The sequence below is a fragment of the Sapajus apella genome, unplaced genomic scaffold (assembly GCF_009761245.1).
Source record: "Sapajus apella isolate SASKATOON/1434 unplaced genomic scaffold, GSC_monkey_1.0 scaffold89, whole genome shotgun sequence".
In the NCBI taxonomy this organism is placed as follows: Eukaryota; Metazoa; Chordata; class Mammalia; order Primates; family Cebidae; genus Sapajus; species Sapajus apella.
Window position 1 is genome coordinate 3295154 of NW_022437029.1, and position 25917 is coordinate 3321070.

At 39.7% G+C, this 25917-nt stretch overlaps 1 protein-coding gene across 6 annotated transcripts in view; it reads right to left on the reverse strand.

Moving 5' to 3' along the window:
- AFF3 (AF4/FMR2 family member 3) overlaps positions 1-25917 on the reverse strand; it is a 618932-nt gene that overhangs the window by 306873 nt on the left and 286142 nt on the right. For all 6 annotated transcript variants that reach the window (XM_032255274.1, XM_032255272.1, XM_032255273.1 and 3 more), the window contains one exon: positions 713-760. In XM_032255274.1, coding sequence (XP_032111165.1) covers positions 713-760 — 48 coding nt within the window. The remainder of the gene's footprint in view (positions 1-712; positions 761-25917) is intronic.

The window sequence follows — 25917 nt, forward strand, 5'->3', positions numbered from 1 at the left end:
TACCATCTGGCCTAATTTGTCTTGGTGTTTTGCCCAGTGTAATATCAGCTTTTTGAGAACTGTAAATTATTAGGTAACTCCCCTGAAAAACTATGAGTGAAGAAAAAATATGGGTTGATGACGAAATCCTGATCATATGTCTGAACATTTGAGAAAACACTGATGTTCGCAACAGCCCAATCTAAGTCATTCTGGGCACGAAACTGGTTCAGGGAGGGAACCCACAGTAAACACAGAGGGTGACAGGGAAAATAACGTGAAACAATAGGGAAACGCAGTTCCAGATCCTGAGCATTACCTCTTTGTCAAGTGCTTCTGATTCCAATTAAGTTTACAGGAAAAATAACCAGGCAACCCTGGCCTGACTCAAAAAAAGTGCAGACTATTAAAGGGTGCTTTTAAATAGCAGGGTGATAAATGGGGCATCTAAATGTGAGCACCAGCATATTTTTCATCTAAATTCTGTTCTAATGTCTTCCAGCTGATTGCTTTAATAGGGTGTCACCTCAGCCTGTGCAGGGGTGTCCAGAAGGGGTACAGCTCCTAGATTACTAAAAGAAGTGCTGTTTCAAAAACTCATGTGACTAATCTCAGAAAAGGTAAACATCAGACAACAAAACTATAGGCTCCTTTATCATGGAGCCACAGGTTTCCTTTTTATTTGGAGTCTATGTCCCACAGATTTATAAGACTGTTTAAAGAATAATCTTACCCGGATTATTTCTTCAACACAGCTGTTGTTTTCTCCAGATCTACTCTCCTGAAAGCAAAGGAAAAAAAAATTAAGCCTGATGGAATAGATTGATGATCACAGAGAAGGCATGCAAGCTTCCAAATTAGTGTCCAAATAAAAAAATATTAATTGAGTTATAGGTTGAGGAGATGCCTGCTGGGATTGACGGACAGGCTCCTTTCCCTAACAGCCAGGTCTCACTGTGGCTGCCGCTCCCCCATCCCCAGCTGGAGCACCACACATGCACCCCAGAGGCTCAACTGTGGCCTCTCCAACCAGCCCACATTAAGTGTACAAAATGTGACCGGCCGGTATGAGCTCCACCCACGTTGGGTGCCATTAATGTGTGGAAACCGTGGCCTCTGCTACAATAGTGGATCCAATTTACCCACCAAATACATGCCACGGGCCTACCAAGTACCACAATGGTTGCTACGGCTCAGGTAAATGTCTGGTAGTTCCACTGTCCTCAGAGCCTAGGTTTACTGGTTTGATGGGGGGTAAACTGAAAGACCAAAAAGAGAAACATCCTCTGGATGCTGGCCTGGCGTGTGGGGCGTCATGCTCGAGTCACTTGTTCTGCCACTCACGCTGCCTTGAGCTGGGCAGATGTGAAGACACTCCGAGGTGAGTGGCTTCAGGTCACAGCTGACTCTGGGGAGCATTTCAAGTTCCAGAGATACTGAGTGGTTCCTGCTGGCTACCCAGCCAAGAGTGCTGGATGTGGGTTTGTGGGGACACAGAAGCAGTGTATGGTGGTGAAAGTACCTACGTGTGGTCTCAGGAAGATCACCTCTCTTGGTCCTACAATTCAAGGATGTCAACCTGAAAATAGATGTCACGGTGACATCCCGGAATGAGGCTCTTCTCCAAGCCCACTCTCCCTTCCTCCTCACTGTTCTCTCTTGCCAGGAATGCTATCTTCACCTTTCCTGGTAACTAATTTCCTAGTTAATTCCTAGTTAAGTCATCCTTTGGACAGCAGCTTATCCACGGCTTCCTCAGAGCAGCCACCCCTGACCCTGGAGTGCTTGCCCATAGCAGCCTCTACTTCTTCAGAGCCCTCGCCACAACTGCAATTCAATAATGAAGTCTCCAATAATCTCTTGTCCCTCTAAAACATCAGATCCCTGGGTTTTGGGGCTCCCTGTCTTCCAGCACTGTGCTCCACACAACATGGGGCATACGCAATAACAATTGGCTGGTGTTAGGTGTATGAAGAAATGAAGGAGTTTACTTCCTGCAGTTCTGAGTGGCATGAGGCTCATCAGAATCAGCACTAGAACTTTAAAAATATTACGAAGGCTCCCAGTGACCGTGCCATTACACTCTCCATGCCCTGTGTCTGCCAGCTCATTCCTTGTCCTAGGGTAGAGCATTTTCTTTGAAACACTTTATCCTTTACTCAAGTAAAGGGCTAGGGTGAAGGAAGATAAGTGAGGCTTGAAAAGGTCCCACACATGACTGAGACCTTGTCCTACCCAGAATTAGGGAATTTACTGAAGTCTCCCACCTGAAGCCCAGAAAGTTTACATGACTCGCCCAAGGTCACATAGAGTTACCATATGGCAACTCTCTGCTTTAACTTTTTTTTTTTTTTGAGACAGAGTTTCACTCTTGTCACCCAGGCTGGAGTGCAATGGCACGATCTCAGTTCACTGCAGCCTCTACCTCGTGGGTTCAAGCAATTCTCCTGCCTCCGCCTCCTGAATAGCTGGGATTGTAATCAGGTGCCTGCCACCATGCCCAGCTAATTTTTGTATTTTTAGTAGAGATAGGGTTTCACCATGTTGGCCAGGCTGGTCTTGAACTCCTGACCTCAGGTGATCCACTCGCCTCAACCTCCCAAAGGGCTGGAATTACAGGTGTGAGCCACTGTGCCTGGCCTGTTTTAACTTTTGGAGGAACAGTCAAATTGTTTTCCACAGTGGCTGTACCATTTCATATTCCCACCATCAATGTATGAGGATTCTAATTTCTCCACATTTTGACCAATACTTGCTATTTTATTCTACTTTATAATAGCTATCCTAGTGGATATGAAATGATATCTCATTGTGGTTTTGATCTGCATTTCTTAATGACTAATGATGCTGAGCATCTTGTGTTTACTGAACATTTGTTTATCTTCCTTGGAGAAAAGTTTGTTCAAGTATTTTGCCCATGTTTTAATTGGGTTGTGTTTTTATTGTTTTGTTGTAGGGGTTTTTTGTATATTTTGGATATTAGATCCTTAGCAGGTACAGTATATGATTTACAAATATTTTCTTCCATTCTATTGGTTGTTTTTTCACTCTCTTGGTAGTGTTCCTGGATGTACAAAACTTTAATTTTGATGAAGTCCAATTTGTCTGGTTTTTTTTCTTCTGCTGTTCAGGCTTTTGAGTGTCATACCTAAGAAACCATTGCTAAATTCAAGCCATGAAAATTTACCATTACGTTTGTTTTCTTTCAAGAGTTTTAGACAGTTTTAGCTCTTTTGTATAGGTCTTTGATACAATAGTCTGGGAACTTTTAGGTGAAGTTTATTTTCTTGTTAATTATTTGGTGAATTTTCATTAAAACGGAATGTTACCTTTTTGCTTCATTCTACTCACATCATTAAAAAATCAACAAAATGTGCAAGGCACAGCTACTGTTACTAGCAGTGCATGAAGAGAATATGTATATCTGTCCTTGTAAGCCAAGAAAAATAGTGTTCAATATCATGACACCAATGCTTTTACTAATACTTCACACCCTTTCCTATACTCATCCTTCCTTCTATTTTCCCAAAAGCTTGAGTTGACCACACACTTATTACAAACTTTCACTCCCATCCCAAATTCCTTACCCTGGAACTGTTCTGGAAATGTCACCATTCTGACACTCTAATAAAACTGGATCAGAGAGCTCTTTTGGAACCTGCTCCTTTTCTAGGGAAGCCTGAGGCAACCATCACAAAGGTTATACAGTTAGTGCTCGACTTACGACCACGACTGGTTCCGACAGACCGGTCATAACACGATTTGGTTGTAAGTTGAGTAGGCTATATGCACGTGGAGATGGTAGTGCTGCCGGAAGCTGGACCGCACTGTCGTACGCCCAGCTGGGCAACGTTTGCGCTGCCAGGTGCAGAGCAGTCGTGGCTAGTCATTGTGGTCGTAAAGTCGAATGGTCGTAAGTTGCATAGGTCATAAGTCGATCAATACCTGTATAGGAAAGTCTCAGTCGGGCCAGGGCTTGATGGTGACTTGGAAGGATTTCCTTTGGCGTTCATGGTGGGAATGAGTGGTCTGAATTGGAAAATGTACTGTCAAACCTACAAGCATTAATCACATCTCTTACCCTACTTCTAAGTCCCAACCATTTCCTACTGTGTAACCTGCTGGCAGGGCAAATGCTGATTCTCAATGTGCTTTATTTTTTACCGTAAAACAATCAAGAAAAACTTGACCTCATGTTCTCCTGGTGGAATCACCCAGAAATAACAGCATACTAAAAAGACTCTTCGAAGTAAACTTTGGGTTTGATTCCTTAAAGCTAAGCTTCCTTGAATATCACACTTTAATTTCTTTTGATGTCGTTTATATAAATGACAGGTTGCTTTTATAACTATCTCCCCTATAATCCTATAAATTTCAACTGTCCTAATCTGATAAGGAAATGCAGTGAGAGAGAAATGCAGGATAGATGCCCTATTAGATACTTCTCCCATCACTGGAGACACATATGTAGGATCTTTACACTAAGTCATCTTTATGGCAGCTCCAACCACAAAAGCCTGGATGGTCTGGACAGACATTCCTTATGAGGAAGACCATTTGTAAAGCTAAGGAGGTGGTAGAAGTAAAGCCAGAATGAGGGACCTCTAACAACAGTCTCAGAAAGTCCTGGCCTTAAATTACAATATGGACAGTCTTTGGCAGAGGCACCTCTTGAGTCTTTTCAGAACACTGAGAAACGTTCTGGGGACTCAAGAAGGGTACCACATGGGTTTGAATCTCCAGGACCCCATTTAGATTAGAGTAAATCCATGGGGCACGGTATTGTAGAAAATCTGAATGGGAAAGAACCTTGGAGCTCTTTTCAGGCCAAGTCAATGACTTTTTTTTTTTTTTTTTTTTTTTTGAGACGGAGTTTCACTCATGTTACCCAGGCTGGAGTGCAATGGCGCGATCTCGGCTCACCGCAACCTCCACCTCCTGGGTTCAGGTAATTCTCCTGCCTCAGCCTCCTGAGTAGCTGGGATTACAGGCACGCACCACCATGCCCAGCTAATTTTTTGTATTTTTAGTAGAGACAGGGTTTCACCATGTTGACCAGGATGGTGTCAATGACTTTTAACAGATGGAGACACTGAGCCTCAGAGAAGTGAAGGGCTCTGTCCAAAAATCATTCTGCCAGCAAAGTGCAGTTGAGGCAGAATCTACTCACATTTCAACAGCAGCTCAGTGAGTTCTCTACTATCTCATGCTGCCTCCCTCAGCTCAATATCTAGAGCTGGCTCATGTTGAGGTAACTTGCATGCCCATAGTATGGAAATGAAAGAATGCAGATAGTATTGCGGTAAATTTCCTCCTTTCCACGTGACAAATTCCTCAGCACTTGATCATTGCCTCTCACTAGCTAATCTCCAACACCACACATGTAGACCAAAGGCAGAAGAGAAGAGAGGGGAAGTAGAGAGACAAGGTCAAATCTACTACCCCTTCTGTGACATTAAAAAATAAGGAATAAGGGTTTGTGTCCTTAGAAGTAGGAGGATGGAATTCCACCTTATCTTTTCCAAATATACAGAAAAGCGTAGGTAGGTAGATAGGTTTGGGGTTGGGGGATCTGGGGGATCTTTTACCTTCTTGAAGTCTTTCTCAAATCTGGTTTCAGCTGCAGTTGTGTGCTTAGTTTGATTGTATTTACATTTTGAAAACTTTCCATGTTTATGAACAAGATTAAAATATGCATGTAATTTACATCTCCAAATTCGTGTTTATATTTTTCACAATAAAGTAACTGCTTTCCTTGGAAAGGTACCCACTGAGAAGGAGGGCTGCACAATGCATATTTTAATTACTCTGTGTTTTTTGAGGGTTTGTAGCTGTTGTTTCATGCTGAGTTGCTGAGCTGTTGCTCCGTATTTACTCTGACTTTGATGAACCCACCTCATTTTCCTACCATTACGTTTTGAAATCTGTCATAACAGTCTCACCTCATTGAACCTCCAGCTAAACTTCAATTAAAAGCTAGCAACCCCAGCTGATTCTCCTCCTCTACAGCGCTGCCTATCATGTGATTTCCTTAAATCCTACCACTTAAATGTACATGCCACACACTGCCAGGAAATGTAAAGAACTACGCTGTGGGTAAGTATAGCTCGGGGAATAGCCAGGAGCATCCCATCCCTGATGGCGGAAGTCTGTAATTACCATGCCAAGCACAGAACAGAGGAAGAAGTAGGGCTTAAGGAGAAAGAGTGTGATCAAATCAGTGGGAAAGAAATGGCATTTCATTGCAGAGATGAGATGCACACGCCCTTCATTTTTGAAAATAGTTTAACTCTTTATCAGACACATTTCAGGTAGAATTTGCATTCTAAAATACTACTACTTTCAAGTCGCAATGCCTTTGTTTAACTGCAAGCACTCAAAATACCCTCAAGCATTTAGAAATTATGTATCTCATATACACTCTTAAAGGCTCCTGCAGAACTAGTTTTTAAAACAATCTATTCTTGATTTATTTAAAAAAAAAACTGACATAAAAAATTAGGTATGCTGTCAGTGCCACAAAAGCATTGGTGAGGATCTGAGCTTAAATGCAGGGACCATCGTAATTCCATGGGAAGCCCATCCCTGCAATTATGCCTCCTGCCTTACCTTTAAGGACAGGGTCATTTGTGAACAGAGGCAGACAGCCAGTTCTCTCTCAAATTCAGCCTGTCTCACACCTAAACCTGTGCAGTCCCCTGCTGCAGGCTTCACTCTGCTCCCACTCCCCAAGCTAGAAGCCCAGCTGCCCCTGGTCCTCCTCTGATCCTGCTGTCTCCACCATCATCTGCATACATAGATGAGGAAAATGCAGAGGAAAAATATGCAAACAGCCAGAGCTTTAACAGAGCATCAAAATAAGATATGCTAGGAAAAAGGAGGAGAAATAGAATTACAATAGTTAGAAGTATTTAATCCATCCCTATTTTTCCTAACAGACAAAGGATACAAAAGTTCAGCTTTAATACTCAACTTTAGTGTTCTTTTAAAGTATTGTATCACCAAGGGAAAATAAGTAAACTGTATTCATATCAACCTGCAGAGTTTTTATTGTAAACCTAGAAAAACTGAAAATACTCCACAGTTATTTTAAGATCAGATTAATAATTATATTAGTTGAATACAAACTAAAGTCAAATATCAATAGCTCTCCTGTGTAGCAGTAATAAACAATTTAAAAATATGAAAAAAATCCCATTCACAATTTAAGAAAAATAAATAAGGATAACCTCAACAAGAAATGTTTGAGATTTGTTTTTAAAACTTCAGAGTTAGCTAGGCGTGGTGGTGCACGCCTGTAGTTCCAGCTTCTCTGGAGGCTGAGGCAGGAGAATATCTTGGACCCGGGAGGGGAGGTTGCAGTGAACCGAGATCGTTCCACTGCACTCCGGCCTGGATGACAGAGTAAGACTCCGTCTCAAAAACAACAACAACAACAACAAACAAGAAAAATGAAAAGAAAAGAAAAAACTTCAGAGTTTTACTGAAAGTTACAAAAAAAAGACCTGAAAGGGACTGAGCTAGACTTCTCAGATACCTCCCAATTATATATAATACAAAGCTAAATCAATATACGAAGAGGGGCAAACCACAGACTACAATAACTTTAAAAAAATTATTGAGGCAAAATTCAAATAACATAAATTCTACCATTTGAAAGCAAGCAATTCAGGGGCATTTAGTACATCCGCAGTGTTGTAAACCATAATCACCTCTATATGGTTCTGAAATATTTCCACTGTTTTAAAGTAAAACCCTGTACCCAATGAGTAGTTTCTCCCCATTCCCCACTAACACGTGAACCTTTATTTTTTTTGAGATGGAGTCTTGCTCTGTCACCCAGGCTGGAGCACAGTGGTGCCATCTCAGCTCACTGCAGCCTCCACCTCCCTGTTTCAAGTGGTTCTCCTGCCTCAGCCTCCCGAGTAGCTGGGATTACAGGCATGCATCGCCACACCCTAATTTTTGTATTTTTAGTAGAGATGGCATTTCACCATGTTGGCCAGGCTGGTCTCAAACTCCTGACCTCAGGTCATCCACCTGCCTCGGACTCCCAAAGTGCTGGGATTACAGGCGTGAGCCACTATGCCTGGCCTATTTTTTACAATGATTTTACTGTATTAATACATTTTACACTGCTCTGAAAAAAAGACAATGAGAAAATGTTCATGGGTACCATTTGCTTGTATTGGTATATTTTTCAGTGGATGTGCTGCCTCTCATTTACGTGTTTCTGACCAGTTTCTAGCAAAGAACTCAGTACAACAGAGCAAGCATTCAATTATATTTAGTAGCAAATACACCAAAAAAAAAAAAAGATTATTTACAAAGTGAAAGTCCTAAGCCTTGTAAGAATAACGCTGGTTATCTACATTACAAAAAAAGTCTTTGCTTTAATCCAAAAACTACAACAGGAGCAAACCACCAATGATGTTCTAAATTCTTAGAACATCAACATCTATTTACTTCATTAAAATCAGCTTATACTCATTAGTACAGAAACCATTAGCAGTCATTTGACTTCCCTAATTCCTACATTGGTACCTGTAAATTAGAGAGTATTAGCCTTCCATTAACAGGCAATATTGTCAAAGAGTTAATATTTTCTATCAGATATTTAGCAATATGACACAAGGTCTTTCAATTATGTTATTATTTTTATGAACAGAAATTAGCAATCTGAATCAGAGCTTGTAGTTAAAAGTGCGTTTGGTTTTCAGAAAGTTAAGTGGTCTGTCAGGGTGCTGACGATGTCAAGAACCTATTGGTGGCATAAAGAGATGAGAAGCAGAGACAGTGGTTTCATATCCTGATCACTAATTGATATCGAGTGCTTATCCATGGGGTCATGTCTCAGTAAAGTACTGCAGTACTGTCTACTGGAGTCATCTTCCATACTGCTCTGTCAACACCGGGCCAAGAAACCATGTTACAGTGCTTCCCACTTGTAACTTGACATTGACAAGAATACTTTGAGATTTCTGTGTTCTTTTCACCTAAAACTCTGCAGTCATTAATCTTACTAAGAAGAGGATCACACAGGTTCAGGCAAGAGTGACAATGCTGAAGTTGTTTAACTCTCACATTATAGGCAAACTTTAGTGAGACTTTTATTTATTTATTTTTTTTGAGACAGAGTCGCGCTCTGTCACCCAGGCTGGAGTGCAATGGCGCAATCTGTGCTCACTGCAACCTCCGTCTCCCGGGCTCAAGTGATTCTCCTGCCTCAGCCTCCCGAGTAGCTGGGATTACAGGCACACAGCACCACACCAGTTAATTTTTGTATTTTTAGTAGAGGAGGGGTTTCATCATGTTGCCCTGGTCTTGGGCTCCTGACCTCAAGTGATCCATCCCCCGCGGCCTCCCAAAGTGCTGGGATTAAGGCATGAGTTACCACACCCAGCCTGGTGAAACTTTTTAAATGTGTCATTTCCTCTTGAACATTTTCCTTAATCTTTATTTTTACTTTATTTTACTTTATTTATTTTTGAGATGGAGTTTTGCTCTTGTTGTCCAGGCTGGAGTGCAATGGTGCAACCCTGGCTTACTGTAAACTCTGCCTCCCGAATTCAAGTGATTCTCCTGCCTCAGCCTCCTGAGTAGCTGGGATTATAGGCGCCTGCCACCAGGCCCAGTTAATTTTTATTTTTTTAGTAGAGATGAGGTTTCACCATGTTGGCTAGGCTGGTCTCGAACTCCTAACTTCAGCTGATATGCCCAACTTGGCCTTCCAAAGAGCTGGGATTACAGGTGTGAGCCACCATGCCTGGCCGAATATTTTCCTGAATCTTTATATAATTCCATTTATATAATCTATTTTTTTAAGAGATGACAGGACATGTACATGAAAACACATTTGATGATCACTTACAGTTTTCTAATCATGCAATTCTGAACACAAAAGCTTGCAAGACGAACAGAGTGATCCAATGTAGCTAAAGAAACTAACCATTTAAAGATCCTACTTAGCACTGCTCTAATTTGTGTCCCACAGTAAGATGGATAATCAATTCGCTTTTAGCCATGAATAGAAATGACCATTGTAAATGGCAAAAGTGCTGCTGCATATGTGATGGTATTCTATTTGGCACATTCTATTAATTTTACTTAAGCATTTTGCTAAAAGAAGTAAAGTGCAGACTCACAAATCACCCTTTCTATTTCACATTCTTTATGGATCTTTCTCTCCATTATCATCTGACCTTCCCTATGGGGTCTCAGCTCTTCCTAACCCCTATAACAAAGCTCATTCTGCATACTCAACATCAGCAAGTTCTGCGTATGCTCTGTGAGGAGATTTGCTAGAAATAAACGCTGAATAAATAAATCCAGCGGAAATCAGCCAGCGCACAGTGGGCAAGTCTTATCTGAGAGGCGGGAGCAGGTAGCACTGGAAAACGAGAGTGAGAAACTGGCACTTTTTTTTTTTTTGGTTGCTGAAGAATTTTTCAGTACTCTGAGTTTTATATTTTTAAACTGATCTATCTACAACACCCTACTTAAAGAGCTTTTTCTTTTTTTAATTTATAAACATTTATAGCATTTTCATTCGTTTTATTATTATTATTAATTAATTATTTTTTGGAGGTGGAGTCTTGCTCTTTTGCCCACGTTAGAGTGAAATGGAATGACCTCGGCTCACTGCAACCTCTGCCTTCCAGGTTCAAGCAATTCTCCTGCCTCAGCTTCCTGAGTAGCTGGGATTCCAGGTGCATGCCACCACCCTTGGCTAAATTTTTCGTATTTTAGTAAAGATAAGGTTTCAGTGTGTTTCTGGTCTCAAACTCCAGAGCTCAGGGAATCCACCCATCTTTCTCCCAAAGTGCTAGGATTACAGGTATGAGCCACCGCACCTGGCCTATTATCTTTTTTTGAGACAAAGTTTCCCTTGTCGGCCAGGCTGAAGGGCAATGGCACAATCTCAACTCACTGCAACCCCTCCACTTCCTGGCTTCAAGCAATTCTCCTGCCTCAGTCTCCTGAATAGCTGGGATTACAGGTGCCCACCACCATGCTCAGCTAGTTTTTCTTTTTTTTTTTTTGAGACGGAGTCTTGCTCTGTCACCCAAGTTGGAGTACAATGGCTCAATGTCTGCTGACTGCAACCTCTGCCTCCCTGGTTTAAGTGATTCTCCTGCTTCAGTCTCCTGAGTAGCTGGGATTACAGGTGCACACCACCACGCCCAGCTAATTTTTATATTTTTAGTAGACACAGGGTTTCACCATGTTGGTCAGGCTGGTCTCAAACTCCTAACCTCATGATCTACCCGCCTCGGCCTCCCAAAGTACTGGGATTACAGAAGTAAGCCACTGCACCCAGCCAATTTTTGTATTTTTAGTAGAGACGGGGTTTTGCCATGTTGGCCAGGCTGGTCCTGAATTCCTGACCTTTGGCTCACGCCTGTAATCCCAGCACTTTGGGAGGCCAAGGCAGGTGCATTTTCATTTTTTATTCTACTGGTGTAGCTTTACTGTTAGTCTTGGAAAAATATTTGCAGGATATGAAGAGAGCTATTACAGTGACAATGGATTTTATCTCTTCCCTTCCACTCCCAAAAATGTTCAGATTCTTGAAAAACAAGTTGTGTGTTCCAGTAAAAGGCAGACAGTCTTTCTGCTTGCAGAACTTGGGGTATCTGGGGCTGAATCCAGATACTAGTCCTCACGTGTCCCCTCTCCTTTTTCAGAGCTGACTTCAGAACGTTTCAGCAGTGACTGCTGACGATTGAATTTTCACATAAACCATCACCAGATAAAGTCAGCCCCAGGTGATGCTGCTCAGCAACTCAGAAGGGAAGGGAGTTTCTGACGAGGGAAAGAACTGCTTTCCATCGTCATTCCAAAGCCTCTGGGTGGGACCCAAGGATAAGGCAATCTGTCTGTAACTCCTCACCCACACTAGCATTATAAAACTCCATGGTATTGTAATCCAAAGGGAGAAAAAAACTGTTGTACCAAACAAAAGGGTCAATAAGAAACAGACCATCACAGGCTGGGCACGGAGGCTCATGCCTATAATCCTAGCACTTTGGGAGGCCAATGTGGAAGTATCACCTGAGGTCAGGAGTTCAAGCCTGGCCAACATGCTGAAACCCCATCTCCACTAAAATTAGCTGAGCATGGTGGTGTGTGCTGGTAATCCCAGCAACTTGGGTGGCTGAGGTGGGAGAATTGCTTGAACATGGGAGGCAGAGGTTACCATGAGCCGAAATCATGCCACTGCACTCTAGTCTGGGTGACAAAGCCAGACTCTGACTCAAAAAAACAAAAAAAATTAAACAAAAAGTAGATATCACATGTAAAATATGCTGAGATCATTCTAGCATGATTCTATCTGGACAGAATGCAGACATTCCCTCTTCACTAACACTGTGTGTGAGATCCTCCAAGTACAGGAAGAGCTGGAAAGAAAGCCATGTGCTTAGGTCACTTTTTGGCTTTACAACCTTTGGCTTCTCTCAAGGGAATATTAGAGTATAGAACTGATCATAAGGCAAATTTCTGCACCAAGAACTTACCTTTGCAATGGAGAAAAGTTTGTGTTTATTCAATATAAAATAAATTAATTAAAAAGGCTGTAATCCAACTGAAACATACCCAAGATGATGTTGGAACAATCTAACAAAAAATGATCATTTTGTGATAAACACCCATAAGAGCAGTCAAATTAAGTCAGAAAGTGTAAATGAAAAATTGTCATGGCTATTTTCTATCTAACACCATGATTTAAAGGCTTACAGAAAAATAAAATAAAAAAGTCATTCCGTTATCTCTCAAATCTCCTCTCCAACATAATTATGCTAAGGAATAATATGCTTGATTATGGGCTTGATTTCTAGCACTGGGAAAGTAGATGGTTTTTAGAACTACTTCCATTAGGCTGAAAAAAAGAGGGCACGCGGAAACCTAGCAGTAGTAAAAGAGTAAACGATATAGACTATTTAATGTAACATGCAACCAAATGGGGGACCTGGAAAATCTGCAAGGTAGTCTAAAGAGTGAACTAAGAAAAGGCTGGCTACTGCCTAGGTGGACGGCGTAGTGTGAAATGGTACAAAACCAACGGATGACGGAGAAAAGCATGATTCCACTTCCACCCTGTTTCTGCCTGCACATCATAAACCATCCTCAACGTTACAAGCAGAACAAATTAAGAGAGGACTCACCCAAGTTAGGTGGCCATTGTAAGGGAATGTTTTAACCACTTTGCATAGCAGCCATGGAGAAAAAAGCACAAATGTCATCGGAGGGACTTGCAGATACAGTCACAGAACAACTCTCTGAAGGAAACTACAGCCATATCAGGAAAAGGCCAATGTCCTAGACTCTTCCCTAACATAGAATCCCCAAACTGCAGACTAATTTGTTGCTGGGTCTGAAAAACCACCAGAGGCTGTGTGTTGCAGTAGGCAGGACCCCTGCAAACCCAATTCTGCCATTACTTACATGTGTCCCCCCAGCGGTGGAGTCATCTGATTTCTCTCGACCATACGTTGTTCATTTTAGAACAGAGACAAAAGCAGCACCTACCAAATGTGAGGGCTAAAAATGAGGCAATGCAATAAAGCATTTAGCAAGGTGCCTACTACACAACAGTTGATCAGTATACAAATGCAATTATTTTATTTTAGAATTACATAGAAAGTATTTTCGTATTTAGAAAAGCAAGCAATGGTTACTAGGAGGCAACAAGAGTGCACAAGAACCAGATGATGTTATCTCTACCATTTTCCCCTGGTTTTAAATATAATGTGTTTAGATTTCTGCAAGATCGATCTCCCAGTGGGTAGAAGGAGATGATGGATTGGTTGTTCCTATAGCTGGACGGACTGGTAGCTAACTGGACAACCGTGCCTGAGGAGTATTGCTCAACAAATATTTTACTGTGTGCTTACTATGTGTCCAGCATGTCCTATATGCTAGGGATTCACAAGTGAGTAAGACGAAAGTTCCTGTCCTAGTGGAGCTTATATTATAATGAGATGAGACAGTAAAATAATAAATAAATTACACAGCCTAGTAGAATACAAAATGTTATGGGGAAAAATTAGACCAGGGTAAGGGTATGGGAGTGAGGGATGGGGCTTTATGCTTATAACCTGTCTGTTAAATGAGCATGCTATTGAACAACCAAGACAGAGTATAAGTCTCAGGCTGTTAGCCTCTTCTGCTCTTCCTACCTATAAACCTGTAACATTTTTTTCCTTCCACTATGAGAACTTCATTACTCTGAGTCATAATTCCATGTTTAATGTTTACTATTGTCATTAAGCTGAAAGCTCCAGTGTCTAGGGAGAATGTCAAGACTGAGGAAGGGTCTCAGCATTTGAGGAATGGCTAAAGAAATTGTCACAGAAGAAGAATCAAATGGACCATGCTGGACACCTCATATTTTTAAGGGACATTGTTCTGGGACAGGGTTCAAACTCATTCTGGGTCATTCCAGACACAGAAGTTTGAACTTATGGAGGAAAGTCCAGGGATGATTCCAGCTTCCCAAAAGTTCTTTTTCACAATTAGAATAATCTACAACAAAAGTAAGTATGATTGATTTCATGTTCAATCAGAACTGAAACGACTGAGTGGAAGTTACTTATTAACCTACACCTCCAAAATGTAAGATTATTTCTAACTTTAAGACTATAATTCTAGTCATTTCCAACAAATTTTTTATTAATAAAATGTTGAATGGCAAACATCTGTATCTTCTGGGTTATAGTATAAAACTGTAAATCTATGAGTTCTTTGTAAAGATAATCCATACAGAGAATACAAAGATTATTTATTCTGAAAGTACCAGTCTAAAAGTATGAAATAAGAATCATTATAGTAGCCAACAAACTAAATGGATTGAGTAGAGAGTTGAGGGATTATAATTAGTGATAAATCAATAAAGTATTCCACATGAAAATCTATTACAACCCTGTTTACGGTATTTAACTTCAAGCATTCAGTTCTATATGCTTATAATTAGCAAGCTATAGAAGATGCCATCCACAAAAACATAATGAGAAGAACTGTTTATAATGATAATTTAGATTCATCTGCACAGAGAGAAGGGTTCACTCACATGGCTACAGGTTGCAGCAAACAAAAGGTTAAGCTCATTGCTGAGGAAAATACTACATTTAGGCAGCATTTATTAGACACTTAATCCTATCAGGCAGAGCCTTGCCTTAGAAAATACATCATAAATAATGCTTCTCACAAGACCAGACAAGATTTTCCAAAGTGAGGTAGGAAGTACTGGGAGTCCATGACATCCTGTAACTTTGCTGGACTTGACTCATCCAACTATGTTAGTAATAATTGAACTCTAGCTGATGGCTTTTATGTTCTCTTTCTGGTTTCTCAAGTTTTCCTTGCATTAATGTTTTATTAAAAATATATTGTGTATTGGGAAGACCAGTGGAGAAAAATTTTACATTTTCCCTTTCCACCTCTGGGCTGGAGTCTGCCTTCTAACAGCACTTTGTCTCGTACTCTGAGCACTGTTTGAGGCTTCTCAGGGGCTCGCCAGTGGCAAAATCGAGGCTCAGAGGTGGGAAACATAAACCCACAACACAGAGACCCTCACTTTTTAGATCCTTTTGTAATTCTGGCTTTAGAAAAATCAAAGTTCTCATTCAGCAGAGAAGAACCTTCTTACCCTTTTCACAGAAACTCTAATATCTACAAAGACCCACTCAGTGAAGCCTAAAATGCTTTCTAGACACATAATTGTAGCAATAAAAGTGTGTCTTCATCTCCCACTGTAGCTCTGAGCTGATAGATACAATTTGTTACTCCACTGACAACCCGCCAACCTTCACAATAATTAGAGGAAATGGTCTTTTTCTAGATATAACATAATGTAACCTTCAATATTAATGTTTTTTTCCCCAATGGGTATAGGCCTAAGACAGAACAACTCTAAGATGAGTCCTAGCCTGAAGTCACAGCGACCTTTAATGCAGGTCACGAGCAGGACAGCAATGATCAACGGTAAACTCCAACACATATGAACCGTAACCCAGCAGCCAGCCGTCGTGTGGCCTGCTACATGAACTGCCCTCGGAGCCACGCAGGTACCCCAGCAGTCCTCATTTAAAAAGAAAAAAATTAAAGAATCTTAATAGAGAGATTGGGGGGCTTATTTTTCATGATCATGTGCCTTTAAAGGAAAGTCCTAGAGTCAGCTCGGATCAATACAGCCTCTCCTGCTTCCTGCTTTCAATCTGTTAAGAAAATGCCTTTATGTTGGCACGAATCCCACTGTGCCCCCAAAGAAGAAGAAGAAAAAAAAACCTCTCAAGAGGGACTGTCTATTTAATATCCACAGAGTCAGTTTTTAGAAAAACAAAACAAAACAAAAACCCAAGGAAATGAAGACTACCAGGAGAATACTCCTGGAAAAACTCTCTCAAAAACATGCCTGAGTAAAAGAAAAGTCAAAAGACTAGAGAAAGAAATTGTGTCCAGGGGGGCTCATAATCTGCTTGTGAAAAAAATTATAGTATCTAGAAAGTCACTGATTAATAAATTCATGTGCTCATTCATTCATTCACAGATGACTGATGGGCACCAATGCTGTGTCAGTACCAGGGATACCATGGTGAACAAAACCCATAGGCCCTGCCTCTCAGGGAGCTTACATTCTACAGGGGAGCAGGCAAAAGATAAACAAATACAACAATTTTAGATAGTGACAAGTGCTTGCAAGCAAAGTAAACAGTGTGACGTGAAAGGGCTGGTCTGATCACTATGATTCCTTTCAGCATGAAGCTTCCCTCTTATCACAAGGTATAATGAGGACTTTTAGTCCTTTGGATGGAAGTCCTAAGACGAGAGACTATATTAATCATAATAAGTGTAAAAGCCAAAAATACAACAATGTAAATTTCAAATGAAGAAGCAATATGCAATCTCAATTTCTACCACATCCCCAAGACCCTTGGAAAAACCTATTTATAGCTTTATTGCAGCCAATCTGAAAAGGTAGAGAAAAAAAAATCACAGGTTTTTGAAAAGAAATTTTGCAAATAACATGGCAGTATTGCAAAATGCAAATGGAAATGCTGCTGAGCCATCTGCTCAATATTACAGCAACATTGGGAAAAGGCTCTGAAAGAAATGATGTTTGAAATCATTAAAAAAATAACATGTCAAGTTTAAAATACTCAAGAATCTTAAAACCAGCATCAACACATTCAGCAACCATATGGCCCTACAGCAGGTTAAAAAAATAATCGCCCTGCTTGCAATTTCTACTTCAACCCAATGGTTTCTAAAACATGTTTCTTTTTCCCATTTGAGTACCTTTTCTCTCCATTGAATTTCTTGGTGTTTACAATTACTTGAATTATACCTGGAGCATAATTTTTGTTTCACCCTTTCCGAAGTAGGAGATAAGACAGTAAGGAAGATTAAAAGTCACCTGTTCAAGAAAAAGGAAAGTGCAGATGACTCTATATAAGTTGTTGAGCACATCTTGTTTTAGGTTTATTGATTCCTCCATCCTGATCTCACAGTCTAGTAATAATTGCTAATCTCATTGAGTATCGTAATTTTCCAGGCTCTCTGCTAAGTGCTTTATAGTCATTATATCATTCAATCACCACACATTTATGAAGTAGACGCTGTTAGTATCCACATTTTCTAGATGCGAAATTTCCTCAAGGTCATACGGTAGCATGTGGCAGGGCCACGGTCCAAACCATTGTGTGAGGCACGCCTGTGCTCTTAACTGCCATTATACGCAACAATTCAGTGTTCAGATGTTTGCGTTGACTTCTCAAGGTTAAAAATGAGCAATACATATTTGAAGGTAGAATTAGCTCCTTTGTCTCACCAAAAAGAGAATCTTGGAGAAGTGTTTTAAACTAAACTCTAAACCAGGGGTGTCCAATCTTTTGGCTTCCCTGGGCCACGCTGGAAGAATTATCTTGGGCCACACATAAAATAACATGAGCAATAATGATAGCTGATGGGCTTTAAAAAAAATTCACAAAAATATATCATAATGTTTTAAGAAACTTTGCAAATTTGTGTTGGACAGCATTCAAAGCTGCCCTGGGTCTCACGCAGGCTGCAGGCCATGGGTTGAACAAGCTTGCTCTAAACAACAGAATTAGATGCCTAAAGAAAAGTTACTGAAGAGGCAGAAGAGAGAGTCAAAGAGTTAGGAAAAGCAGGAGCAAATGCAAGAAACTGAGTGAGTTAACACCATCAGCAATGTTTTCGAAGATTAAATTCAGAAAAATTTACCCTGCTCCCCACAATAGGTCAGACACCCAAAATTTCAGCCTAACTTTCTAAATGACCTTTACAAAACCTTCAGTTACATTATCTTCAACAGATGATATGCCCTACTGCATAATAAAAAGCACCTACTGCCAGGTGAGTAACTATTGCAATTACAGCAGCAGAGTTTCTGTTTAAGTAAACTTTCCAGCATCTATCTGAGGATAGGCCAATTGCACCTAACACACACAATATCTGACCAGCATTGCAGAGATATGTATTTGGCAAATCAAGTGAAGAGTTTGTGATAAACATTCAGAAAAGTAATCTGAAGTCCATGGGTTGCTTAATTGTTCAAAACTCATAAGCCAATACCAATGTTTGGTAAAAACTACAAAATCTGGCTGGGTACGGTGGCTCATGCCTGCAAACCCAATTCTTTGGGAGGCTTAAGTGAAGGATGGCTTGAGGCCAAGACTGAGACCACATGGGTAACATAGCAAGATCCCATCTCTACAAAAACATATATATATATAATTATAAAAACATATATAATAATTATTATTATTTTGTTTAGACAGAGTCTCACTCTGTCACCCAGACTGGAGTGCAGTGGCACAATCTTGGCTAACTGCAACCTCTGCCTCCCAGGTTCAAGTGATTCTTCTGCCTCAGCCTCTGGAGTAGCTGGGACTACAGGTGCACGCCACCATGCCTGGCTAATTTTTGTATTTTTAGTAGAGACGGGGTTTCACTATATTGGCCAGGCTGGTCTCAAGCTCCTGACCTTGTGATCTGCCTGCCTAGGCCTTCCAAAGGGCTGGAATTACAGTTGTGAGCTGCCACGCCTGGCCAATAATTTTTTAAATTACAAAATGTATAAAGGGCCAGAGAATTACAAATTTATGATGGAAATCCTTGGTGTTTCAAACGAATTAAAAAACTAGTTTCATTCAACTTGTTAGCTTCACATAGTATCTTGTGGGAACATAGTATACAGTGGGAACCCAATACATGATTACTGACGGCAGTATTAATTCACATAGAAAAATATTACATCAAATGGTCAGTGTCTGGTGCATGCATTTTAAATGCTAAAGTGGTTTTTATATCTGGATCGTAAGAAGACTTCAAAAAATTACAAAGCATATTTAAACACAATGACTAGTTTAGAATAAACCTGAGGGAAGTTAGGCAGTAGGAATACCTGCCAAACACTTAAGTTCTCTAAATGTAGAGATATAAACAAGGTTATATATGTAACACTATCAGTAGCAAAAAAAAAAGAAGAAGAAGAAGAAGAAATATATGAACATAGAGCCAGTGATTTCCAAAAATCTGCAAAGCTACTTTGCTGTTTACTTGGGTCTACAAGTTAGCAAGTGAAGAAATTACTGATGCACATGGTCCCAGGCAATGGTCTCAGTGCAGAACTTTATTTGGTCTTATGAAACACTTTCCCAAAACTTTCACTTGGCATTCCTGTCTGTTGGTTTTGCCTAATGATCTTATCTCCTGACTAATTAAAAATCTTGTCCGTCTTTAGCAACTCTTTAAATCTCATGCAGCCAAAAGATTATAAATAAAGAGAATAAACAACAACTTGGGTAAAACAAGTCAGCATGATAAGCAGTTGAGAAGTTACACATTTATCACAGAAAACTTCATGTAAACAAATCCACCGAACACATAATCGTTAATTATGGCTCACAACCTCCCATCACTTTTGCCTTTTATTTTCTAATTGGAGGTGCTTGGTAAATCTCTGGTCTAGAGTGGCATTTTATTTTTGCAATTCTTGGCTGTAGGTAGAGCTTGGCCTTTTCACTCATCAGGAAGTCGTGAGAACAAAGACACTAAGGTTTGGAGCGTCATAACTGGAAATATGAAAGGCATTTTGCAACATTACCAAAATCTTTAAATGAAGGTTAAGAAATAGATCTGCATATAATGGTCAATTTATTTTTGATGAAAATGATTAGTCTAAAGGTAACTCAGTGAGGAAAAGGTAATGTTTTCAAAAATGGTTCTAGAACAACTGGCTATCCATACGCAAATAGATGAACCTTGATCCTTGCCCCATAGCACATAATTAAATTGTCTCAAACTGGATCTCGGACCTAAATATAAGAGATAAAATACAAAATTCTTAGAAGAGTAAACACAGGTGAAAATCTTAACGACGTTGGGTTAGGAAAGTATTTCCTAAATAAGACACAAAAAACACAAAGTACGAAAAAAATTGTTAAAATTAAAAATTTTTCTTCTTCAAAAAACTGTAAAGAATGAAGAGATAAGGGGTAAAGGGCTTCTTTTGGGCGTGATGGAAATGTTTGAAAATTAATTGTGGTGATGGTTGTATAAGTCTGTAAATATAGTAAAAACATTGAATTGTACACTTTAAATTAGCAAATGGTATGATATGTGAGTTATGTCTTACAAAGCTATTACAAAAAAATTAGGAGAATACACAGTCTGGGAGAAAATATGCAAAACATATATTTGGCAGAGGGTTTGTAACCAGGCTTTAGAACTCTTAGAACTCACTAAGAAGACAATCACCTCAATAAAATGAGAGCAAAAAAACACCTTGATGGGGTATGTCAAAAGGACAGCTAACCAATAGAAACAAGTCCTAATGGCTAAAATTAGAAAAACAAAATAATTAAATAAAGTAGCATTGAAAGTATTAAAAAAATTTCTATGATCCCACATTGATATAAATAAATACCCAAATAAATAGATAAATAAATAGGATAGATAAATATCTTGTGCTTAAGAACTTAAATAATTTATGTAGCTACCCTGCCCTCAAGGAGATGGAGCATAACTCCCTCGCCCTTAAGTCTGAGCTGCAAATAGTGACTTCTTTCCAAAGAGTATAGCATGGAAGGAGGGAAAAAGGATAACTCTGCAGTGAAGAAGCCTGGCAAACACTACCTCTGTCAAGCAATTAAGGTCAACATCAACTGTGTTAAGTCATGTTGACAGTATGTAGACCTGGTATGATGTGATTAGACCGGCACTTTACCCGTGTGGTCTTCCTCCCTAAAACCCATAATCCCAGTCTAAACATAAGGAAAACATCGGACAAACCCCAAATTGAGGGACAGTCTATAAATGTTAGACCAATATTCCTCAAAACTCAAGGTCATCAAAAATAAGAGAAATCTGAAAAACTGACACAGTCTAGGAAGTCTAAAAAGATATGACAACTACATGTGTAGTATCCTAGATGAACTTCTAGGATAAGAAAGACACTAGGTAAAAACTAAGCGAATCTGAATAAAATATTGACTTTAGTTAATAATAATGTATCAATATCTGTTCCTTTGCTGTAATAAATATACAATACTAATATAAAGTGTTAACAATGTGATTTAAACAAGAACCAGAATTTTATTACACAATATTCAAAATGTCCAAGATATAATCCAAAATTATTAGGCATACAAACAACCAGGAAAAATCTGAACTCACCTGGGGAGATACAACGGATGCCAATAGTGAGATCATCCAGATATTGAAATTATCAAATTCACTGAATTGTCCATTTAAAATCAGTGAATTTTATTACACATAATTATGCCTCCAAAAAAAAGGACCAGAGCAAGAGTAAAAGTTGTTAAAAGAGGACAGATTCTGCATTGATAATGAAGGGCTCTATAACCAAAAAACAAACAAACAAAAAGAATAAGAAAACTAACAGGACAGATAACGGGAGTAAAAGTTTTAAAAAGAGGACAGATAACATTGAAGTATTACATTAGTATTAAGTTAGCTTGAGTGTGAGATCAATTGATTCTTACGGACCATTCTGGAACTAAAGAAACCACTATCCATATCATTATTTCTTTGATAAACTATATTTTAAGTTTCAAACAATCAGCTTACAAAAAACCTTCTGGCACCTAATCCTTTCTTAAGTGAATGGCCAAGCATTTCAGAAAATGTCGAACTCCAGAGACCCCATCTTATACCCAGGAACATGAGGCTTCTGATTATTTGGGTATTAAATTATATGTAAGTATGACAATGTTATATCTCTCAAAGGATTTTGGAGATAGCCAATTTGGAAGAAAGGTGGGAATTTTAGAAAACTCTCTAAAATGATGACATGGGGCATATAGGAGAGAACTATTCAACCTTCTCCCTTCCTCTGGCATTGAAATTACTGTTAGAAATTAATGAGTTCTGCTTTTATAGGGTACTACTCATTTAGTTCCTCAGTCCCTTCCTAGAAAGAACCACAGAGACAAATAGTGTTCTAATTTTTATCTTTACTTTTTACTAAACTATTTGCATGGGTACATAGGTTTCAAGAAGATTGCTCAAATGAGTATTTACTTTCTCACAGAGAAAAATCTGTGAAACTGATCATCTTTCACTCTAAATAAATGAATAATCATAATTGGTATCTATGTTTGGGAGCTCAGTTGCAAACTGTTCCTGTAATTGTGCCACTCATTTACAGGCACAACAGAGAGAATCAGAACATAATCCTGCACACTACTTATTTGCATTAATTTTGATCAATTTCACAGTTTATAAGACTGAATAATTTTTAGTCCTAAAGTAATTATGCTGATTATCAAATGATTCTGTATTATTTAGTTTTTAGAAAATGTTTAATACAATATTGCATTCTCAGATGTTGAACTACAGGGCTTTTGTTTCACTGTATTTGCTTTATGTCCAAGAATTGAGAGGTTTTTCCAAGTCATTCTGTCAAGAGTTCAGTAGAAAAATAAACTGAAGTGAATATACGTTGTGCTTTTTAGGTGTAATAATATTAAGATATAGGAACGTAACATTAAGAGCTCATACACACACAAATCCCAGGTTGAGCAGATCAACTTTCTGCGTCTGATGGTGAAGGATCCCACTCATCCTTCAACCCTACTCAATTCAACCTTGATCCCAAAGATAATTAATCCCTCTCTTCTATATTCTTCCAAAGTACTTTGTGTCTCCATTGTCACATTTGCCCTTGACTACCTTTAAGTTAGGGAAGTCTTTCTCCTAAAATTGACCTTAAACCCATGGAATTCAAGATCTCATTAATGGCTTTTTTCCCCTGTCATAGACTAAAGAAAAATAGCTAGTTTATTATACTGGATTCCTCTTCAGGAAATATTCACTCCTCTCCTCCTCCCACTGTGGACGGAACATCCTCCCCTACCCCCTGACTTTGGTGGGCTAACTTTCTTTGACCAATGGAATGGATCGGACATGACGGCAGCTGAGGCTTAAAATGTGCTTCTTCAGCAGGGCTCACCCACCTACACTCTGCCATTACCATGAAAATGACGCGTTCCAGGTATCATATGGTTGAAGGAAGGCTGACTTGCAGATCAGATCTGAATTCAACCTTCAACATGGAGCTGGGCCTAGCCAGTTTCAGCCTGGAAGAAAGTTAATAAATAATTGCTGTTTTGGTAAGGCATGGTGGCTCATGCCTGTAATCCCAGCACTTTGGGAGGCTGAGGGAGGCGAATTAATTGCTTCAGCCCAGGAATTTGAGACCACCCTGAGCAACACAGTAAAACCCTGTTTCTTTAAAAAAAAAAAAAAAAAATTAGCTGGGCATGGTGGCACTTACCTATAGTTCCAGCTACTCTGGAGACTAAGGTGGGAGGGCTGCTTGAGCCCAGGAGGATGAGGCTGCAGTGCGCCATGATCTCACTACTGCACTCCAGCCTGGGCGACAGAGTGAGACCTTGTCTTAAGAAAAAAAATGCAACCATAAAAAAGAACGAGATCATGTCCTTTGCAGAGACACGGATGGGGCTGGAGGCCATTATCCTTAGCAAACTAAGACAGGAACAGAAAACCAGATACAACATGTTCTCACTTATAAGTGGGAGCTAAATGATGAGAACACATGGACACATAGAGGGGAACAACACTCACTGAGGACTTTTAGAGAGTGGAGGGCAGGAGGCGAGAGAGGATCCGGAAAAAATAACCAAAGGGTACTAGGCTTAATACCGGGTTGATGAAATAATCTGTACAACAAAACCCCATGACACAAGTTTGCCTATGTAACAGACCAGCACTTGTATCCCTGAACTTACAAGTTAAATAAAAAAGAAAAATATGTTCTTCTAAGCCCTGGAATTTTGGGGGTGGTTCCGCAGTAATAGCTGACTGATACACCTGCCTTATTAACATGGAACTTTATTCTCTACGAATACGACTGGGTTAAATCATATTTTGGAAAAACTGCCAAAATAAAGCAGCTCTGCTTCTCCTATGTCACAAGCACAGTGCTAAATTGAGTTCGGCTGGCTTTCCTCTAATAGAATTATTTTACACTTGCCCACATCAAAGCTAATGTTTCTCCTTGCTGCCCACTCAGTCTTCCAAGATTTTCCTGCAAGTTATCCTCAGCACTCTGGTGCACTACTCTTCAGAATAGCTGGAGCTATCTGTAGACATGCCACTCTGCATCCTGCCTTCTAGAACTACATCCTTTTTAGTATGGAATTTCTTTTTCTTTTGAGAGTGGTCCAGGAACCACCAGCAGCACAAGCATTTAGAACGGTTGTTAAAATTACCAATTGCTGGGCCCACTCCAGACCTACTGAGTCAGAATCCCTGGGGTAGGATCCAAGACTTTACATTTTTAACCAGCTCCCTAGGAAATTCTTATATTACAAGGTTTGCGAAAGCCTGATTTATGAATATGCTAACTAACTAGATCCCAAGCCAATACCTAATCCTAGAGGATTTCGATGATTATCCACTATCATCTAGAAATGCATCTGTTTGTTCCTAATTTTTGTTTTCTATGTGTTCATTTTCCATCTACTTCAACACATTACTTTTTCTTCTCTTCATTTTTTATCATAAGAAAGCTCAATATTTTTAAAAAGTAATCTTCGTACAGAATATTTTCAAAGCCTTTGTTTGAACGAAAGAAGAAGCTGCAAAATTCTGAGCAAGCAACAGGAAAAATCATCTTTGATCAGATGGTCATAACCCACAACATGCTACAGAAGGGCCAGAGGAAACCAGCAGCTAAGGCCAGGGGTGCCCAGCCAGGAGCACCCATTCCCAGCACACCAGGCTCCTAGAACTTTCAGCCAAAGCTTATAGTCGCCCCCCCAACCCAAAAAAGATAATCTAAATAAGTCATTACAATGGCCCTTCTTTACTAAGAAATGCATATATTCTCTCAAAAATGTGATACTTGGGTTAGTCAGGTATTTCCACACAGAAACCATACTCTCTGCTCCTCAAGGTATTGTCCATGCACTTTAAATTTTTTAAATTTATTAACAATTTTTTATATTAAAAAATTTAATTGTGGCCGGGTGCAGTGGCTCATGACTATAATCCCAGCACTTTGGGAGGCCGAGGTGGGTGGATCACCTGAGGTCAGGAGTTTGAGACCAGCCTGGCCAACGTGGTGAAACCCCGTCTCTACTAAAAATACAAAAATTAGCCAGGTGTGGTGGCAGGTGCCTGTAATTCCAACTACTCGGGAGGCTGAGGCAGGAGAATCGCTTGAACCTGGGAGGCAGAGGCTGCAGTGAGCTGAGAACACATCATTGTCCAGCCTGGGCAACAAGAGCAAAACTCTGACTCAAAAAATAGTAACTACAAAATATCTAATTGACAGATAAAAGTTGTGTATATAATTCAAGGTATACAATGTGAGCATCTGACAGATATATATGTGTATATATACATATACACATATGTACATGT